The following is a 21,933-nucleotide window of genomic DNA, read 5'->3' as shown; positions in this document are numbered from 1 at the left end:
ATGTAACGGTGTCGCTCATTTAACCTCTGTCGGAAGCTTCTCTGTGAGAAAAGGGAACAGAAATCACAGAAGCTGAAATTCAGCATCCTGAGAGAGAACACATTGTGAGAAAAAAAAAAGAGAACTAAATCTCTCCATAGTTACAATTCATCTTAGCTGGTGAGTTTTCTTCTGGAATGATTGTGGACATGTTGTACCTCAGAGGTGAACTGAAGTTTATTTTTTTTCTGCACGTGTCAGTTTAAGACTAAAATATGATGACTCTGAGTAGGAGGAACATCCTATTTTTCCTGCACAATAAATAATGCTGCGTTATCACACGTTCATTTCTTTGCTGTGTTTTGTTGCTGTGAGTTGGTGGGAAGCGGTGGAACTGAGGTAAGAACAGTTTTCCACTTACTTCACCTCAATAAGCTTCACTTTCACTAGAATTATACCAGATTAGTTATATATTAAAATAAGCTCACACATTGTTATATGTCTTTGATGAATTATTTATTAAATTATTCAATTCTATTTTATTTTATTTCGGTAGATTTTTACTTATATCTTATGTTATTTTGTATTATTATTAAATTTTATATTATTTATTATTCATATTATTACTGTGTTTTATTATCTTTTTGCTAGTGGTTCTGTGTCTTTTTAATGAGCAACTGAGCTGTGACCAAGCAATTTCCCTTGCAGATGAATAAAATCTAAGTCAAATATGTAATCTTTATTTTTTTAATACTTGTATTAATTTGGCAAGTAAATCCTGTTTTGTATTGGATTAGTCAAAATAAAAACAGAAATTATTCAAGAATAAATATAGAAATGAATTTAGATTTTTCAATTAAGTACTAATTTTGTTTTATTTCTAAAACCTAAAATCTGTGTTTGTTTCCTGTTAAAAATCAAAGGTCTCAGCTGAACAGGAAAAAAAAAAAACAACAACCATGGACACAATGGAAATAGATGACAGCTTGTATATTAGCAAGAACCTCGTTACTCACGGTACAGTATCATCCTGAATGTGAAGCTTCTTCTGACTTTCTGACTTTAATCTCAGAATTCTCACTTTTTCCCTCAGAATTATGACTTTTTTTGTCAGAATTCTGAGATCAAAGTCAGAACTAACTACAATTTTATTTTTCCAGTGGTCCTAATCCTCTTAGGTAGACTTGCGTTCGATTTCGTTTGCCTGTATGGACTGACTATCATGTAGTGAACCACCCGTTTACGAGTGTTGTGCTTTTTAACCGATTCTAATCATTTAAGTTCATCATTTGAGTTCAGAACAAAATTTAAGACCTATTTAATGCAGACAAGATCGTGGAAGAACATGTAAAATATATATTTTTTTTTTTTTTCAAAAAGGGCAGAATTCTGAGATTAAAGGCAGAACTTGGAAAAAAAAACACAAGATGGTGGACGAACATGTAAAATATATATATATATTTTAATAAATGTAATTACACAGACTGTGGGGGAATAATTTACCTGTTTACTTTTGTTTCAGTGGATTTACGCGCCAGTAAAGCCTCCAGACATGCGGCCGCGTGTCTCGGAGTACTGTGCGCTCTCCTGTTGGCTGGTAACATAGGACAAGTCGTCTTCTGTAAGCCATTAATTTGCCGTCACTACGGACATGAAAGATTTATTTGAGCCATTGTCACTTTAGCTTTTGAGAAACCAAATGAATGGAAGTGTTTCACTTCGGGGAAGAATTCATCCTTTTTACTTTGCCCTTTCACAGACGAGATAATCAGCCGCTGTGCGTCAGCCGACCTGAGGACGGCCAATTACAACACTGCGACTCAAGCGAAGAAGCTCCAGAATGACACTGAACTCCTGACGCCGGAGGGAGAGAGGCTGCAGAGCGGTTACGACGCTTTAAAAGTGGAGAAAAACCAGCTGCAGATCACGCTGAGCGAGGTCAACAAGGAGAAAGACGAGCTGCGGCGAAGCTACAACCTGATCGCAAACGAAAGGGACGAGTTCAACGTCACTTTGAGCGGCGTGAAACATGAGCGGGACCGGTTGAGAGAAAGCTACGGCGCCTTGAAACGAGAGCGCGACCGGCTGCAGGCGAGCTTTGGTGACGTGCAGAGGAGCCTCGAGGGGCTGCGGAATGATCACAAGAACCTGACGGCAGGTAAAGAGCAGCTACAGGCCGAATACAGTAACCTGCAAAGAGAAAGGGGAGAGTTGCAAACTCGCTTCGGCGCGCTCGTAGACAAAAACGTTCAGCTAGAGAGCAATTACTCTTCGCTGAAGAGGAGCAGGGACCAGTTGCAAAGAAGCTACGATACGCTGAGTATGAGAAAGAGTCATATTGAAAGTAGCTATAATTCACTGTGGACAGACAAAGACCAACTGCAGGCCAGGTACAATGCTCTGAGGAAGGAAAAAGTGCAACTGGAGGCCAACTACAGCAGACTGGAAGCAGGTAGAGGCCAGCAGCAAAGGAGCCTCAACAAGATGATGGGTAAAGTGAGAGGTAGGCGTGTTCGCCCTCGGGCTCGAGTTAAACTGTTTAGTCTTTTTCGTGTGTTTAGTTTGTGTTTTTAAATTTGCAGGAATGCTCTGTCAGAAAAACTGGACCAAGTTTGACACCAGCTGCTACTTGGTTTCGAGCCAGAAGAAGAACTGGACGGCGAGTCGGGAAGCCTGCATGGCCGAGGGAGCAGACCTGCTCGTCATAGAGAGCTTTGGTGAACAGGTCAGAAACGCGGTCTGAAGTAAGGTCCCGAGGTCTACGACCAAGAGGAAACTTAGAGCTCATTATACACCGATCAGGCATAACATTAAAACCACTGACAGGAGGGTCTCATTTAACACCGAGCGTCCTGTGACAAAAGTTGACAAGGCCTCCAAATTCACTAGATCCCAGACTGATCAAGTATCTGTGGGGCGATCCATAGAAGAGGCCCCTCTCCTTAGAGACCCCCACTAACAACATCCTGTTACCAGACACCACAGCACACCCTCAGAAGGCCCATGTCCATTCCCTGATGAGTCACAAGGGAGACCTACACGATATCAGGAAGGCGGTCATAATGATACGCCTGATCGGTGTATATCACGCTGATTCTAGGAATATAGTGATGTTCAGCAGCTTTAACACTGTGTCAGCCAGGTTATCTGTCAAGGTATTAATATAAATGAAAGCGTTGGAAGAAAATCGGACTCATTTAAAACGACTTTGTGAGCCGCGAAGACCTTGGAAAAACCTTTTTTTCTTCTGTCTGTTCAACTCTGATAGATATTTGTTAACGGGCTGCTGAAAAAAGGAGAGAACGCCTGGATCGGCCTCACTGACAGTATTGAGGAGGGGTCTTGGCTGTGGGTGGATGGGACTCCGCTCACCACAGAGTAAGTTTAAATGCGCCTTTACTGCGATTGTACGTCATTGTTTAATCACCTGTAACCAGAAGATCGTGTGTGGATGTTTTCGTGAAAAACTAAACAGTTTTAAAGATGAAATATAAAGGTAAAACCAAAACCAATTACACTCTGCACCTGCATCTCCTAATCCGTCCCCAGCCGACACTTGAGATCCTCTTTGTTGTGGGCGCAGCAGAATAATATAAAAGCCGCTGTCTCTAATAGACTGTGCATGAATATGGACGTGTCTCCACTTACTTGCATCTGTGATAACTCAAGAATTCGTGCTCTGATTATGACATAGATGTGAACCGCGGCTCGATGACAGACGCCTCGTGATAAAAATCCTTCATGAGCTTAACTCTGACTCAATCTGCTGTGGTTTCTCTCCAGTGAGTAAGTTAGTTAAAAGCATTTTTTTCTGCGACTCAAAAGATCTGGACTGCTGGATCAGGAGGTGATGTACGGTATTGTCTAATTAAAACGTTGCACAACGCAGACGCGACTGTATCGGGAGTCATTATCTTGTGTGAATGCATCTGAGAGCGTGCAGAGGTGGCGACGGGGGCGGTTTAGAAATTCCGTGATTGCAGGGAGACTCTACAGTTGCACCATTTCTATGCAAATGTGACGTGAATCAGAGCCGCGGTCCCTTCAATTACGGTTCAGGTCAGAGGAAACGGGTCGGAGATGCTGGGAAACAAAACTGAGCGCCGTACACAGCGAGAGAAAATAGTTTTTCCCTGTGGTCCTGTGCGCCAGGTACTGGCAGCGTGGGCAGCCCAACGACTACCACAGGAACCAGGACTGTGGAGAATACGTGCAAATGTCGGCGACGGACGGGGGGAAGTGGAACGACGACGGCTGCTTCGCCGATCAGATGTGGATCTGTGAGAAGTGACGTTGTTTCCGCTGCTGACGAAAAGGTTTCATGTTTATAACGTCAACCAACTAGTGGTCCTGTTAACGAGTGTGAGCCAAAGCCTGGTTCGGTTTCAGTTTCTGTGCCACAGCTCAGCTTTTGTCCAACAGGGATTTTTAAAAAATGGCCATTTTCTGTTAAATAAACAGATGCTGTAATACTGCAGCACCTTAAATGCACCAGAACATGAATTATGCATTAATGCACAGAACAAAATAGTCCCCAACCAAGTATTTATACCTCTTTCCATGTTGCATGTTATTTGTGAGAAGCTACAGTGCCCCAGCCGGGCGTAACCATTATTGACAAGAACTCGTGAATCTGGTAACACGTCATTTGGATTTCATTTCAACCATGGACTGTAGGAAAATGGACAACGTAACTTCACTTTAGCCCATTAGTCAAACTGAGCATCCAGACTGCACTTATTTTTAATATTTACTTTTACTTCACTGAGTGGCTGCCATGGCAACTGTCAATCATCATGATGTTGCAACCTCTTTTTACACTAACTTCTCAGATAAATGGAGTGTTGGACAAACATCAGCATTATATGACCTACCTAAAATGTCAGAAATCATTCATTATTATTTGACGTGTACTTTAGTGTTTGAGCTTGGACCAAGTCCCATCCACTAACATGGAGGGGGTGGAGCTTATGACCTATACTGCAGCCTCCAGCCACCAGGGGGAGCTCTACTTGCTTTGACTTCACTTTAGAGGAGCTTTCATGGTTTCCACTTTTTATACAGTCTATGGTTTCGTGGTTCATTCTAGTATTTGAAAAACAGCCTAACAACCAATCGGAGCCATTCACTCGTTAACTTTCCTGAAAGATTTGATTGGTCTGGCAGATCTTTGCCAGAGTCGATTTGATTTCCACTGCAAATAGTACATAAACTGAGCCATCTTTTAATGACATACTCTTATGGAACTAATGTGCTTGGATTTAAATGATGTTTAAACTAAATTTCCATCAAAAATGTCCTTTTTTCCTGTTTCTTTCTTTTGCTCTTATGACTTTATTACAGTTGTGATTAATATTTCTGATATTTCCAGCACTTACCATTAATTCTTTGTTTGAATAAAAATAGATTTCGCTTTTGTGTGATTATCTGATACGCAAGAAAACAAATTACAGAGTAAGTAAGACGGCACATGCGTACAATACTTTCTCATGCTATTAATTATTTACTCTACTTCCACAGGATTGATTAAACTGAAATACATTCCCCGACACAAACTAATTTCTCTCTGTGTTTCCGAGGGAAATGCACTCCTTGTGTTTGAGATGTGAATGCAATTAGCTAGCACAGTCGAATCAATTATTTAAGGTCTTTCCTGTGTGGCTACTATATACTGTATGGTTAAAGTTAAGGCAATAAGAAGAAGTTTCTTAAAAAAATAATGGAACAAACATTTAAAAATGTGTCTTTCTTTTTATGAAAGATAACTAGCTCTGATATACCAAGTAAGAAGCAGGTTGAGCTGGAGTTTTCCGACAATGCTGAATGATGTACAGTGAATAAAATCCCTTTAAAATCATCTTGGCTAAAAGTTTTTTTTTACCTGTTACTTATATTCCCCTGTGCAATGGGTGGACATGCAGATGTCAGAAGCAGGTAAAAAATAATCCAGTTCAGCTCCCGCTCTGACAAACGTGTTAACACTTCCTGGACTTGTGCCCCTTTTGCAAAATGGACTTCTGTTGCCTAGAAACATTTCCTTTCTCCTCTGCCAGGTGCAGACTCACAGCAGTCAGGGTACATTTTGACATCAAGCCTGCGAACGCGAGGGGGAGAAGGCGAAAAGGAAAGCTGTCACTCTGGAAAGGCACGAGCTCCATTTGTGCATTTCGACAGAAAACAGTACAAGTATAATCTTGGTGCACAGTTACTGTATGTTTGTGGGCAGGGAAACCAGCGAAGGAATCGTCAACTGCACACATGGGTGGATAACTAGAGCAGCAGTGTTAAGCTCTGCATGATAGTGAAGCCCCTCAACAGCAGGTGACTGAAAACTCCATCTGTAGAGTAAATCCACATCTAGAAGAGGGGGAGAGAGAGAGTCGGCTGCAGCTTCATGAGGAAAATATTGTGTTTTTAACTAAAAAACATGCTTTCTGACTTTGTGCATGACAAAGACATAATGTATAAATGTGAGTGTGTCACCACTTTCTTGCATTGGCCAAACTGACACTCTTCCCCTTCATGGCCTACATCACTGTGATGTCACGGCGTTAGCTGGAGGCAAAACAGAGGGAAGCTTGAGGTGAACACTGTCACTGTCAACCGGGAAAAAGTCGTCTTGTTGTATTTTTGGGGGTCAGAACCGAAGAAAATCAAACACACCAACTTGAAATTACCTTAAGTGAATCATTATTTGGAGGATTATTGTCACATGTTAATGCTAATGCTAACCACTAGCTAACACAACATTAGTTGTGTGTTTCACGGGTGTTCAAGCATTTACAACGTTACCCTCCACAGTGGTTCCACTTACCTCTTGTAATATCGTTGTGGAGGAGGCTTCACTTCCCCTTCTGTGTCCCCTTTGGTCAAATCCTCCATCCAGTGAGCAAGAGTGTAGGGGTCAGTGAATATAGTCCCATCTGTCAGAGTTAACTTTAAAATAACACTCATGGTGTCAGAGAGTGAGTGTATTAGTATATTCTCTAAAATATGCATTTTCCTCTTCCATTCTTGCCATAACAGTCTACTGAAATATGCTAACCACTGTTTTCAAGTTGTTGTGTTTGAGATCTTTTGCCTCCAGTTAAGCCCCGCCCCTCAAAAAATGTCACACTGTTTACAAACTGTGAAGGAGTCTATGCTGCAGCCAGCCACTGGGGGGAGCTCTACTTGCTTTGGTTTAATTTTAAAGGAGCAGTTCTGATTCCAGTCTATGGGAAATATACAGTGTTTCGATGTTGCTTGTAGCTGTAAGTTTACTAGTATTCTGCCTCTGTTTCAGAGCCTGTGTCTGGGAGCCAGACAGGTATCTGAAGGGAGGGGAAAATGTGACCTTCAGTAGATAAGAAGAATAAAACACATCTACACTGTGTATATCATTTGCCGCTCTCTGTGCTTATCTGTGCCGCGAGCCCACCTGCGGATGCAGAATTAAACAACTCGCTCCCGACAAGAAATTTCCCCCACAGAAGCTTTTAAATAGTTTCCACGCACAATTTAAGAACTTCTGTGACATTCAGCAGCACAACTGCTGTGAAATGTGATGACGCTTTGCTGTATAAAGACCCAGAAGAAAATCAGCCATTTAAATCCCACTTGTCAAACATGAGCAGTGCTTTGTTGTTTTTTTGTACACTGTGTTTATTTCCTCATGTGGTGCATCCTGTGGTCAGGTGAGTAAGAAGAGCAGGTTTGGCTTTTAGAACATGACTCATGCATCACACTTTTTTCTCATTTTCCTCTTTCTGCTTTAAGTGAGAACAAATATACACAATAGGCCCTATTGTTTTTAATTTATCTTAAGGGAATGACACATCAAGCAGTTTTTTCCTGTGTGTCGGACCCATGTCATCTGAATGTTAAAATGTGCAAATATTCACAACAACATGATCATCTTGAACAGACTGAGGACTTTCTTTGCATTGCCACTCAATATGTTTACATGCACATGATTTTTGCCTTAATCACTGAAGAAGAAGGTAAACATCTTATCTGCACCAGCTATTATCCATCTTGTTGTTGTTGCTGGTTGAAATGCTGGTCTGACACATGAATGACTCCTGTTGTTTATTATATGACGTAGTACGTCAACTGGAAAGACGGCCGTAATAACCTGCTGAAAAGGCGCATATCGCCACCTAGTGTGGAGGAGGAGGACATGGTCCCGTCTGTTATTCGATTTTCTCTGTTGCATGTAAACTGGGACAAGGACCACATTCAGAAAGTTGAATTTTGAGCATAGCTCCATGAAGCTGTGCATGTAAACGCACTGAATGTTTCCGCGTGGGTTCTCTCTGGATACTCCAGCTTCCTCCCACCATCCAGAGACATGCTCTTTAGGTTAATTTGTGATTCTAAATTGTAGTTGTGAGTATGAATGATTAATAATAATTGTGATAATTGTAACCCTTAATTATCCCCCAATGGAGAAATTTGTTCCTGCTGTGTGACCCATCCATTCGTTCACACAGTGGTGTGTGGTGTGTACAGTTGGAGCAGTGGGCTGCAGCCTCTGGGGTTAGATGCTAGTTCAGGGAACCGCGGTCATGGACACAGTAAATGAATGAATCACCTTTTTAGACCAAGTGACACAATAAAGAGACACCAACTCAGACAAGAGATGACAGTTCTCTTCCTAGCGTCTTAGCATCCCAGCTAATGGCACCATTTCACATTTCAACTGATGAACACAGACTACTGCCGCCTGCTGGTATGGAGAGTAATTTCCATTCACAGAGCGGCAGAACATATTAACCGGCTGGTTTTTTGCTGCACTGTTTGCTGCGTTGTTCAAGTACAATCAAATGCAGCATTTTGATCACAGTCGACCTTGAACTTCAGACAACTTTAGCTTTCAAGAAAATCGATGCTAGACAATGAGACGTCCTCATAAGAAAGCACATAAACAACACAACAATGATGAATTATACCCATTATATCCTAGAATATTAAGAATAATAAATGTCGAGGAGCATCAATTTTAAAAAATGCAAAATATTTTTATTTGCTAAATAAATTGCTATAAAATGAAGACATGAGCTTGAATAAAACATCTTGCAGAACTACCTCAAGTTAGTGCAAGAAAAAGTGAACCCAGGAAGCAGGGGGGGAAACTGCACCGTGCTATTGCAGCGGATTGCATTAGATATTTCAGTGTCCACCTCCACATGTCACCCGGCTGCACGATGCACTGACACACGGCGATGCCGAACACCGACAACGCTCCCCACCGCCACACACTTGTGCATGTTACGTAACGCAGAAGAAGAAGAAGAAGACAGCCCAGCTCCATGAGAGGAGTGCGCAGTGCAGATGTACTTAGCGGGCAGAGCCGCCGCGCTCTGGCATGTGGCTCATTTCTGGGTGTGGTGGCGGTCGCACTGAGTGCGGCTGCTCTTGAAAGGGAGGGGAGGCGGGTGGGGAGGGGGGGGCACCTCAACCATTAATTGGAAGCCTTTTCATTCCCCCCCTTCCACAGATGAGGCTGATCCAAACCGTCTGTGGTGGGGGTGGCGAGATGAGCCTCTCTCCCACCCCCCCACGGGACGCAGCCGAGCGGTGAGGTTACGCTTTGGGCCGCACGACTAAAAATAAAAGATCAAGGAGGCTCTCGCAGACACGTCAGTCTGGTTAGACTCACAGCCCAGAAGAAGAGGCTTTTAAAAACGGTTGCATGTGCATTAGCCTGATGACCTAATGCACTTCAATGGATGAGGCGGTTTTTCCAAATAAACAATTAGAATTGTCCTCGCTTTTGTGCAAGGAAATACACTTTGAGCTCAATTATTAGTCAAATCGAGCTTCAATTATTATTATTATTATTTTTTTTTTGCATATTTCCAACTCCAAGCTGTATAAACCTGAATGCTTATCGGATTTAAGCCTATCAGGTGATTTATCAAAAATTGTAAACGTTTTTCAGAGTTGCTAAGATATTTGGGGCTTTTTTGATCCATACAGGCCCCTCCCCTTAACCAAATAAGTCCCAAAGCCCCCCAATTTAAAGTGTATTGTATTAGTAAATGTATTTCTGGTCTGTGTTAACTGTTTGTGTTCACTAGCCCAGCAATGGTAGATGATTTTCTTGGTCAGTATGGTTAAATCAATTTGACATTAATTCTTTTCGTGCATGCTCCCTTTAAAATATACGTATTAATTTAACTTAAATTCAGTTTAATTTAGTAAATCGATCTTTTATTTTAATTTTCCACAAGACAATACATTTTATAATACTCTATGTTAAATTCTTCATACACAAACAAAAATTCCAAAACTCAGCCCCAAACTTCACACACTTTGTTTTGTAACTTCTCAGATTCTTGAAACTTGTGACAAATAAGAAAAATGAAAACATGAGACCTTCTTTCCCGAATTCTCTCAATGTTATCGTCCTGTTCCATCGTCTCTTTTGTCACTACAAGTTACCTTCTGTACTTATCTGTGTATATTGTGTGGTGTAACACTGCGTTAAATGTGTATGTATACATTTATAAATATATTCGTTGTTTGTGCTGACTTTTCTGTAGACATCACTGTAAAAGTACACTGAATGTCAATGAAACTAAAATAAACTTTATTATTATTTAAAACACTCATGTAAAAAGTCATTTTAAAATGTTTTTTTCCCCAACTCTCTTTATTGACTTTTCATTTTTTCATTTCATTTTATAGAATTTTCTTTCCTGATTTTTCAGTAAAAGTCTGATTTTCTCCAGCTCTAAATGTCTCATAACATCTGAATAAGTTGGTGCTGTCTTTTGTTTTCAGTTTAGTATATCAATCTTAGTGGTTTTCGTCACACTTGAATCAATAATTCCTAGAACCGCCACCACAGGATCTAAGTTAATAGATCCATGTAAAATATTTGATAGCATGTGAATAGATATTGCCCCAGTTAAAATGCTGAAATAAAATATTCAATATCCATATAAAATATCCAATTCTAAGTCAGTGCTCAGATCCACTGAGCTATGCAAAGCCACAAGTAACCATAGCAACAAACTGGTTAAGCTCAGTAAATGCGGACCTTGTGATGCCCCACAAATAAAAAGAGTGAAAGGGTAGTAAATAGAAAAAGACATGAATTAGCTGAAGCTCAGCCTTTTTCCTGCACAGAGTGCTTAGTCACCGCCGTTTAAGGGATTTAGCTTCTTTTCTTTCTCTGTGTCGTATCCCGGAGGAAGAGGAAGAGAGTACACGTGCAGCATCAGGATTTGATGTAAGCGAATTAAAACGAGACCTCTGACAGATTTACGATCTTTTTTGTTTGTTTGTTTTTTCTGTTGGATCAGGCGGCGCAAATTATAAGACGACCTCAACTCTCTAACCCGTCCCGAAAGTTTGTCCAAGAGTATGAAATTTTCTGCGAGATGGTAAATGTTCGAGGAGTCCTTTTTACTTTTGTTCTCACGAATGTGTTGTTGTTGTTGTTGTTGGCCACGTAACGGCTCCGTTATTAACATGATTGGATCAAAACTCTTCATGTGCGTCTTTTGCACAGTTTTCAGACAAACGCAGAAATCATTCGAGGAGAAAGATAAATAGAATACAGCTCTGTTCACAAAGCAGTGGATCCCTATCTTCTGCTGCTTCCTTTATATTTGTCATGAATTATACGGGATTAGAGAGCTTTAAGCTAACGAGCCACTTCAGGTACTCTGTGAATGTCATCAGCATCGTTTAGTAAAAAAAAAGGTGATATTTTGAGCAAATGAAAAAACCCAAAGAGCGAAAAATGTCATACAATCAAGTCTGTTACAATCAAGTGTTACGTGTGCACGGAAATATACAAATGGCTTGTCTCCGTGATGAAATTAAACTCGATACATGCGCCTCCTGATTATCCGAAGACCTGCCTGTGTTACTAAACAGCAGCGTCTTTGTGAGAGCGTTATCTGCTACCGATGCCATTCATGTTGATTGCTGCTGCTCTGTTGTCGCACGTTCACTCTGATCCATTTAACAAATGACTGAGACCTGGCAGAGGGACAGGATTAGAAGACGTCTGTCTACATGGGTCAAGGTGGATGGGGAGAAATCCCAGCTTCTCGCCGACAACATGGGAGTTCCACAGGGGTCCATACTTGGACCACTGTTGAATCTGTGCGTCTGCTAAAACGGCTAGCAAAGCAGCCAGCACTTAAAAAAGTCACTAATTGGCTTCATTTAACCCTGAATATCAAGAAAACAGTCTCCATGTGTATTTCTATCTGCAGTAAGAAGGTTGTGAATGATCTGTTTGACAATGAAATAAGTACAGAGGCAAATGAGGTCAAATACTTGGGTATTATACTAGATAAGAACTTAAAATCTGCAGCAGCCGAGTTCTTAAAGCATTGTTAAAAGCAAAACACTAATGTTCACATGTATAAATGCGGACTTTCTTTATTATTGCTGTTATGATCATGGACTTTGTTTGTCTGGTTTCCTATTGCTGATTATTCTGTGTTTTTTTGAAAAGCCGCCAATGGACTGGTGTTGAAAATTAGCATGTGTGCTAAATACACCCAAGCAAAGCATCTGGTCTCGACGTATTTGTGACGTCCATATCAAAGGTCAGCTGGAGAGGTCACAAGTCCACCTCAAGGCCAACTCAGAAAGACAAACAACCAGTCCCACCCACATCCACACCTACAGCCAATGAACACCGATCAGCCATAACATTATGACCACTGACAGGAGAAGTAAATAACATTGAATTCCATCTTTTGCTAATTCATTGTTCTGCTGGGAAACTTTTGGACCTGGCATCCATTCATGTGGATGTAACTTAGACTTAAACTTTTGCTATTATGTATAATACATGTCCTAATGGCTTCGTCATGGTTTCCTCTTCAAGTCGCATTAATGTGTGTCTGAACTGGCCATGAACCTCTTTTTTTTAGTTCAACTCTTTTAAATTTCTTTTAAATTTAACATTGTGAACTGGTTCTGCACTGCACAGCTTTAAACCGTACTCTGCTATTTTTAAGATAAAGCAACAGTGAAACTAAAGGATTTGGCCTGAATACACGCATGTTTAGGTTGCAAACAAATCTGGAGTGGAGCAAATATGCTATTTATTGAATAGAAAACAAAAGACAATTAATTCAATAAAACCAAACCATTGTGAACATTATTATTTAATTTCGTTTAAATTGTCAGTCACCCATACACACGAGCAAACAGCTGCTGAAACAGATGACAAGGGCAAAGGAAGTGAATAAATGAAGCACGAAAAACATTTTCGCTGCAGATTAAACAGCCCCTTAATAGTATATTTACACATATTTACACGTCGCTCGTCTCTCTTGACTCTTCCCTGTTTGCCGCGTTGATCTGCCAAGGCTCTGGGATTTCTCCTGACAGCGTGAAGAAGGAACTCGGGCTGTAACTGAGCTCAGCCACTCAGGAAGCAGATACAAATTCAGCTGACAGAAAACACGAGTCTATTTTTAGCGCGTGGAACTGAATTTCCTAATCACATCCAGGACTCCTGAATGAATAATGAACAGTATCTTGTCAGTGAAATCATAAAACCAGATCGAGCCGAGCGTCCAACACATGTCAAGAGGGGAAAGAGGCTCCAGAACAGAACATAAATATATTTATATGCAGCAGTTTATGACCCTGGTGACCATTACCATGCAGATGTCTGCCACATAAGCCACGGGGATGCTGTGAAAGAGGAGGGTGAAGCTGATGAGTGTCTGATGGAGATAAAGGGAAATGGCTGTGGCTGAGAGACGCTGTCCTCCAGCCCTTCACACCAGACACTTCCCACATTAATTAGCTTCTTTAGCTCATCAGCTGATTTGAAATGGCCAAAATAAGAGAGGACGTATCAAGCTCCCGACATCTGCACAAGAAGAACGCGGTGATTTGATCTGATGGGATTTGAAATGTATAGTATAACAATCCTAACACATTATTTTATTGTCCACGTTTTGGTTTTTACTTCTATGGTCTACGGTTACTTTTGATCAAACTATGTTCAGAAGTTGATCTGGGTAAAAAAAAATAAAATAATTGCTGTTTTTTAAATATTATTTTTTAAATTCCTGTCTAATTTGTGTTGATGGATTATGGACGGATTCTTTCACAGCATATTACAATTTAAGTCACCAATGTGTAACATAACTATAAAACTGTTTATTTTAATGCAAAAGCAGAATTGGAAACAATGAAATCCCAACGTCCTCAAACAAGTACTTGTGAATTTGTTAAATTTTCATGTCATATCAAACTAGGCAAGTTAATAAGCATAAATAAACAAGTGCATTGACCCTCCGCCACCAGAACATGACAGACAAAAGTGTCTCACACGACACATATGAGGACAACAGGTCTAAATGAAGCAGAATAAAAAGCTGCAACAAACCTAAGACATAATGTACCAGAAGTTGATCTCTTATTAACTATAATATAAATGGTCTCATGAAACCTGAAGCAGAATGCCATATATATTTTTATTTATTTTTTATTGTCATATTAATTGAGTTTAATAAAAATAGAAATTGTCTTGATACCACAGAGAAACCCACAGAGCAAACACTAAGACATCAGTAGAAAGGAAAAACTCATAACAAGAAACGAAGCTCATACCTTTCAATTGATTCCAAACTGATTTTTATGTAACTGTTTGTGTTGTAACTATGTATACCTCTTGTAAAGCACAGTCTGAGTCTGCCTTGTGCATGAAACGCGCTTTATAAATAAAACTGAATTGAATTGAATTGAATTGAATATATCTGCTTGAGGCCGACCAGGTTTCTTATTTATTTATTTATTTTAACATATTAATTCAGTTCATTAATAATAGAAGTTGTCTTGACTGTGCTCACCCATGTACTTGAGGCTGGCTACGTAGGGCCAGAAAAAAAGAAAGAGAGGAGGAGGAAGGAAGTTGAAAAGTTCATAGATGCGTCTGAGTAAAGCGCATCAGCGCTGAACTGCAGCCAAAGAGTTTCATTCCAAAATGAATGTGGTTTGTGCCGTTTCTAAAAGGAAAAGAAAAGAACCAGCTTAGCTTTCTCCTGCTCTAAATAATAATAATAATAATAATAATACTTCTTGGCATAAATGCAAAGTTCTCTGTGAAGTTATAATAATGTAAAGAGCTCCACTGAGTCTCTGGGATTGTTGGAGCTATTATTCGAGATGTTAAATACATTTGTTACGTTCTGTCCCTTGCCAAATCAGTTCATTCAGCGCTGATGGAGTGAATCAGTGCCAGGAGACTTTCTCTATATTTCACACTGTTACAGAGTTTTCCCAGAGATGAAGAGGAGTGCAACTCCTCTAAGCAGCAGTAGCTTACATCAGCTACTTGTGTTCTGAGAAAGCAACCCTCACAAAATGCATCAAAGAGTGTGGTGGTCAGGAAATGTCAATGAAAGGTCTTCAGGTGAAGGATTACAGAAAAAGAAACCTGAAAGTTAGGAAAGAAAACTACTGGTGTGGCTTTTACTCTTTGCAGAGTTCTGGGAAATGAAGTGAAAAATAAATATCTGCTGCAGCGTGTTCACTCACACCTGGATGGTGGCGGGAGAATCACCTTCTTTGATTTTCTCCAGCGCCTTCAACACCGTCCAGGCTTTGCTGGTGGGTGAGAAGCTGCGGCCGACGGGTGTTGGTGTTTCCACTGTCTCTTGGATCAGTGACGACCTGACAGACCTGATGTGATGTGGTGGTGAGTGGTGTGGGAGCCACATGGGGACACAGGACTGTGCTTGCTCCGTTCCTGTTCACCTCAACTGAACTTCAGCACAACTCGAAATTCTCTGATGACTCTGCAGTTGTGGGGTGTTTAAGCGGTGGACGGGGAGAGGGGATGGACAGATTTGTGGTGTTGGCTGGAAGGAATCACCTGCTGCTTAACATTGACAAAACCAAAAAGACGGTGATTGACTTGAGGAGGAGGGGAACAGATACCTTGGAGTGACCATCGACAGTAGATTGAACTGGAGGATCCAAAGAGCAGCTGTGTTACAAGAAGAGCTGCAGACTGTACTTCCTGAGGAAGCTGAGCTCCTTCACTGTGTGTAGTAAGATGCTGGAGTTGGCTGCAGACGGGAAACTTTTGAAGTGGTGGTGGAGAGGAGGACACTAAACAAACTGTCGGCCGGAGCCGTTTCGATTCTTTTCTGTTTTGTTTTGTTTTGTTTGTTTTTTTCTGTTAAAGACGAACGCGATTGGTCAAGATGTACGGCGGTGACGTCCGTGTGTCACACTGACACTGAAGCGCACAAGCTGGAGGCACAGACACAGAAACTACACGCATTAGAAAGGGAAATGGAGCGGAAGAAAGTTTAATGCACTCGAGTTCAAAGACGGGGTGTAGACTGTGAGTTAAAGTTGAAACTTAAACTTGGTGGTTTAGCGCTGATGCCTCACAGCAAGAAGATTCCAATTTATTTTTTCGCAGCAGTTCAATGAGGATTTAAATAAAGCTATTTAAATAATAAACAATTTATGTAATGTTAGTCCATTAGTAATTCCCTTTACACTATACACATAATTTGGTAATAAATTAATTTAAGTAACGAAAAATCTGATCTTCTTGGTGAGTCGAACCAAAGAAGAGCCGACTCTCTAAACAGAGCTGGAATTCCCATCACTACTGATCAACAGAGCACCTTCTCCAAGAGACTCAGACAATTCCTGCCTCATCTGTATGTGACAGAAAACATTCTTCATTTTTCTGTTATATAGTATTTATGGTGTCAAGTGCCTGTACATTGCAGCTGCAACTGCGAAATTTCCTAGTTTGGGATGAGTAAAGCATCTATCTATCATCCGTCTATCTCATGTGCACATGTAATTCCTCTAACTGCCTGCAGGAGGCAGACGAACGTCCACAGGTGATGCTTTAAACATAAATTCTTTATTAATTTTTACTTACTGTTTCTTCTAAGTAAACAACTTTTATCACGAAAAAGTTCATGAAATGGCATTTAATTGATTTAAGCAAAAATATTTCCCTAAGCTCATAAATCATGCCAAGAATGTCTCTCTTGTGCTGAAATAAAATCCATAATTAGCACATGAGAGAAAGTGTTGCCATTGACATGATTACTAATTTTATAACAGTATTCATGTCTTGGTTGTAGCGTCTTTTTGTGAATTTGCTGACTGCTGCTCCTCCGTGGTGTAGCTCCTTCCTTCCTCAATCTTAAATGTCAGAAACCAGTAAACTTTATGAGGCTCTAAAAAAAAAAAAAAAAAAAAAAAAAAATCTGTTAAAATTGATTCCAACAACTTCAAAAATTAAGGATAAAAGTATGACTGAGGGAAGCAGAAACCAGAGTCCAGGTGGTGGATGGAAGGGAGCCAGCAGATGGAACAGATGGAACTGAATTAGATGAACAGAAATGTAATAAACTTCAGGAAAAATATTTTCAGTTGACATTTCCTTTGGTGCATAAAACACAGAGGAGTCAAATTAATGTGCCTCGTTAAAAAACTTTTTAAAATGATAATGAGGGAGCAGCAGAAACAGCAAGATACTGTGTTAATGTGTTTTTCTTTTATTATTATTTTTATTCTAAAAGTAAATGTAATAAAACGGTCCCTTTCGGCCTCTTTCTGTAATCTTTGGAATATTCCAGCGTTGATCTTTGCTCATTTTCATTTCTTTCTTTATTGTGGTTGTGCTTTCTGTCTACAAATGTCATGAAGCGCATTTGATTTTCAGAACTTCTCCAAAAATTACCACCAGGAATGTGACTGGAATACCCAAGTTAATGAAGCGAACGGATGAAAATACGTGACTGACGTCGGACTCTATTCAGACCTTATTCCTCTTCTCGTCTCTTTCTGTCCTTCGGGCTGTTGCTAATTCAGAGGTGGCAGATTTCAAGGTCGGAGGAAGTTTAATTTTTTTAACGTGGCTGGAGAACTAGCATAAATTAAGCATTGGTGTCACTGCTCCTTTGGGCTCATTGCTGCCCCTTGTGGACAGTGAAGGAAACATTGTCCCCACTTCCTTGCATGGACCAACCTGATGCTATTTTCCTGGGAATATGGGCGGCGCCATCTTATGAGTTTGGAGCCAGAGTCCGATCAGTAAAATATTGATGATCTGACCACACTTCGTCCAGACTTACTACGCTCTGCCTCACCTCCACCAGTTACATGGAAATGTTGGATCACTATCGGTACTCATTTATTTTTTTATTTTTTCCTACTTTCAATATCATACGGGACTGTTTCGTGTAGTGGTTGGCATGGCAACTTGTGGTCATCATGTCATGAAACAAAAAGGCAAACCTTTGTGAGATCTCACGTAACTGTTTACACTGATAGTGGGAACGAAATCAAAACAAGCACGACAATAGAGTGGGAGAAGTTTATTGAGTTTTATTTCGACCTGCGTCTAAAATGCAAAGCTATGCAAACAGTGCGTGACAGTATGGCTCGATATTGGTGAGAGACATCTAAAAAGTTTTCTCACGAGAGAGGACTTTCTTGTCACAACCACACATTGCAAAAGTTTGTCGTACTTAATTTGTTTTTGTTATGTGTCCCTTAGCGAGCTCTGTATTATATTAACTAGCTGAAACTCCTTAAAAAGAAAACATTTGGAGCTTATGACCTATACTGCAGCCAGACACCAGGGGGAGCTCTACTTGCTTTGGTTCCGTCCTTTTTATTATTTTTATACACAGTCTGTGGCTAAGACTCTAAAAAGTTATGTACAATTTTCTGTTCATGGAAAAAATCTTTATCCCAGAAAAAAAGCGAGACATGATAAGGCAGTTAAAATGAATTCTGAATTGGTTTATCTCAGTTTAATCGAGACCTACGTTTAAGCTTTGACTTGCAGGTTGTTTTGCAGGAGATCACATTTCAAACTAAACACTGCAGACATTTTCTCAGTCACATTAGCTCTCGACTTAACAGCCACACAGCCACTGCCTCTGTTTTAGTTACAACCTTGACATGAGACTGAGTATGGATCCCTGAGGAGGTACAGCATGCAGGAAGAGGTGTGTGTGTGGGGGGGGGGAGGTGTTATCATTTTTGGCAGACCTCGCATGCAAACCCAAAGGCACTCCTCCATATTCATCAGGGGTGATTATGTGCTGACCTCCGTCTGCCGTTAATCCAGAGCTGAAGTATGCCCACCGGGCAGGCGTCACGGAGGAGGGCGAACGGACCTGACACCCCGACCAATTAGGTGTCTCTGAGGAGAGGAAGGTGAGCATGAGAGGGGTGAGCGTTATGAAGACTGCATTCATTTCATCAGTTCGAGGATCGAAATGATTATACGCCGATCAGGCATAATATTATGACCGCTTTCACGTTGCATCCTGCTGGGGATGGCTGCTGTCATCGAGGAGTGACATTGCTGGGAGGTGGGGGGTGTCTGGTCTGGTCTGGTGGTTTTAATGTTGTGGCTGATTGGTGCATAAAAAGAAAGCAAGCAAATAGTAAGTTTATTGTATTGAGGGAAGTGTAGTTGATGAGGAAATGTTCACTTCCTTGAATCACCTGATGATGACACAAACTATTGGAGTGATTAACGTCGGAGCCTCTGTTGACGGGGAGACTAGGAGGAGCTGACCTCTCCTAAATCACGCTGATCTGGCGCTCTGCAGTTTATTCATTCTAGATGATCATCTCTTGTGAAAACATTTGGGTACTTGAATGTTCAGAGTAGATAAAGATTGTGTGACGGGCCTCCCCCGCTGGGTTCCTGCTGTTTGCTCTGTTCCATTAACCGGGCTGGAAAGAGGGCGGCGTGCTGCCTCCACGTTGGGGCTTTTAGGTTTAACATAATTACTCCAACTTTCCAGCTGCCCGTGCGCACCTTACATTACTGACACCCTGCACTAGACATAGACATACACGCAGAGCTTAATCGAGCTGTGCTCAAAATTCTACTTTCTCACTGCAGTCCTTGTCCCAGTTTACATGCAGCGCAAGAAAATCGAATAACTGTTCTCCTCCTCCACACTAGGTGGCGATACGTGTCTTTTCAGCGGGTTAGTACCACGTTAATACGGCCCGATTTCCGGGTTGACCTATTACGTAATATAATAAACTAGAGTCATTCATGCGGCAGACCGGCATCTCAAACAACAACCAGACCGATATAAGTACATTTTTTAATGTTCTTGTACGTAATGTTCGCGCTACTTCTGATGCAGGTAAGATCCAGACGGCTCCGTTTCTCTTCTTCTTCTGCGATCGGCTTTTTTGGACGTGTTTGTTCCAGAGTCACACACCTGCGCAGCGGTGATGGAGCATGCGCACACGCATTGTCCGATGAAAAGTCCGATTCCAATCTCATTATCTGGGCGTCTCAATCGGACAATGAGAACGTAACGTGTTTACATGCACTTAAATTCTCCTGTTATAGTCTGATTAAGGCAATAATTCGTTTTTTTCACGTGCATGTAAACGCACTGACTGACTTTATTGTCATTGAGATGACAGTGAAGTGTACACAGAAGGGAGTTGTGTTACACTGGCTCAAATAAAATAAAATATACAGCATTAGACTAGCTGTGGTTTAACCTGTGTGCAAAATACAGGATCACATACAACAGTAGAAAAAAAACGACCTGTGGAGAAAAAATCTGTATAAAACCCTGCACACTTCCAGACTATAGAGGTCAGGATGTGTATCAGGTAAAAGCAGAGTAGCAGTGCTGGCATTCCTGACTGATTCATATAAAGAAATTAATTGGCTAACATGACATGTTTTCGTGGTGTCTCACTAACAGACACTAACACAATCACTTCTTTTCACAATGCTTTATGGGGGTTAAGGGGCGATTTTGGACACAGCCACAGAAAGAAAGACGGGTCTGTGTCCAGGTCCTAGAATGAAAAAGAAAAATGGGGAACTGTGCGGTTACTTTTTTCATTTGTGTGGACATCTGATACGAATACGATGATGTCAGTGAACCCTCACCCCCTCGACCCTCTAGTTTAACAACATCAATGGTGGACTACAGGCTTGTGACGGTGCTGCATCAGATATTGACCCTTGTTGGGTGGTTAGGGTAATATATACTGTTGCTTCACCACTAGCGCAAGATAAAAAGGATTATGGACTGTAATCCGGACTGTACTCTTCTTCTTCGTTTTTTGGCTGAGGTCTCCAGCAGAAACAGCGCCACGCATAGGCCTGGGATATGTACTGCAGCCTTTCTACCACGACTAGATGCGGTTTCGCAATGAATCGACATTTATGGAGAAAAACTGGACACGACGGCAAGGAAAACCGGATCGCTTTCGTACGTGTAGACGTGGCCACAGTCCGACTACTGCCAAAGGTGCGGGATGACGGGGGAGGCAGATCGGGGCGCCGAGGGCCTGACCGACGGCTTGGCGTTTCACAACCGATGAACAGAGAGCCGTAAACAAAGTGATCTATGACCAGGAGAAAAACAGATTATGTGTTTTTTCCTCATGGAGAAAACTGAAAGAAGAGACAGAGGGAGTGATGACTGTAGGCATCCATCATGTACACATGTCGGCAGTGTTTGTGGAATTGATCCCGCTGCAAAAAAGGCAGAGAGACAAAGAGAGATGTTCTGCCCTGTAGCTTTAAAAGGCAATAATATTCCTGTGTTGTGTTTTCTTTAATCTACAAGAAAGTACTGATGTTATTTTAAAAGTTAAGACAGCTTCTAGGGATCGGAATTTCCAATTCTTTTTATTGAGCTGTTCAGCAGGGTTGTAAGATCGAATCCAAACTGCAGTTGTTCTTCATCTTTTTATTCATTACGGGGGTGTTTTGGCTGCACAAATGCAATGCAACGCATTCCATTTTTGAAATTTCTCCAGAAAGACTCGAATTAAATGATCGGAATGGATGAAAATATTCGAGTGACGTCAAACTGTGTTCGGTCTGCGTTCCTCTTTCTGTCTCTTCCTGTCCTCCATGCTGAGGCTGATTCCGACAAACCGGAGACATTTCGGTGCCAGAGCCCTGACAACCGTCCCCGGGTGTCATCA

At 41.2% G+C, this 21,933-nt stretch overlaps 1 protein-coding gene across 2 annotated transcripts; it reads left to right on the top strand.

The window, feature by feature from the left end:
• Nucleotides 1-252: 252 nt before the first annotated feature.
• LOC125007705 (asialoglycoprotein receptor 1-like) lies at nucleotides 253-5,835 on the top strand. 2 transcript variants are annotated; one of them, XM_047584450.1, is made up of 8 exons: nucleotides 253-378; nucleotides 903-996; nucleotides 1,502-1,600; nucleotides 1,739-2,137; nucleotides 2,348-2,482; nucleotides 2,562-2,704; nucleotides 3,248-3,357; nucleotides 4,132-5,835. In XM_047584450.1, the coding sequence occupies exons 2-8, from the start codon at nucleotides 939-941 to the stop codon at nucleotides 4,268-4,270; spliced, it is 1,083 nt and encodes a 360-aa protein (XP_047440406.1). In that variant the 5' UTR covers nucleotides 253-378; nucleotides 903-938; the 3' UTR covers nucleotides 4,271-5,835. The 2 variants fall into 2 exon arrangements, with proteins under 2 accessions (XP_047440406.1, XP_047440405.1); XM_047584449.1 differs by having other exon boundaries at nucleotides 257-378; nucleotides 1,739-2,482.
• Nucleotides 5,836-21,933: the final 16,098 nt, after the last annotated feature.

This window comes from Mugil cephalus, chromosome 5, assembly GCF_022458985.1.
Source record: "Mugil cephalus isolate CIBA_MC_2020 chromosome 5, CIBA_Mcephalus_1.1, whole genome shotgun sequence".
NCBI lineage: Eukaryota > Metazoa > Chordata > Actinopteri > Mugiliformes > Mugilidae > Mugil > Mugil cephalus.
Note: the sequence above shows the minus strand (reverse complement) of the source record. Positions and strands in the feature narration are given on the sequence as shown.

Excerpts from the sequence above, each read along its gene's own strand:
- LOC125007705 (XM_047584449.1), top strand. The coding sequence starts at position 939 with ATGGACACAATGGAAATAGATGACAGCTTGTATATTAGCAAGAACCTC. Across the intron at positions 2,705-3,247 it reads TAGAGAGCTTTGGTGAACAG|ATATTTGTTAACGGGCTGCT; the intron begins GTCAGAAACGCG and ends CAACTCTGATAG. Across the intron at positions 3,358-4,131 it reads GGGACTCCGCTCACCACAGA|GTACTGGCAGCGTGGGCAGC; the intron begins GTAAGTTTAAAT and ends CCTGTGCGCCAG.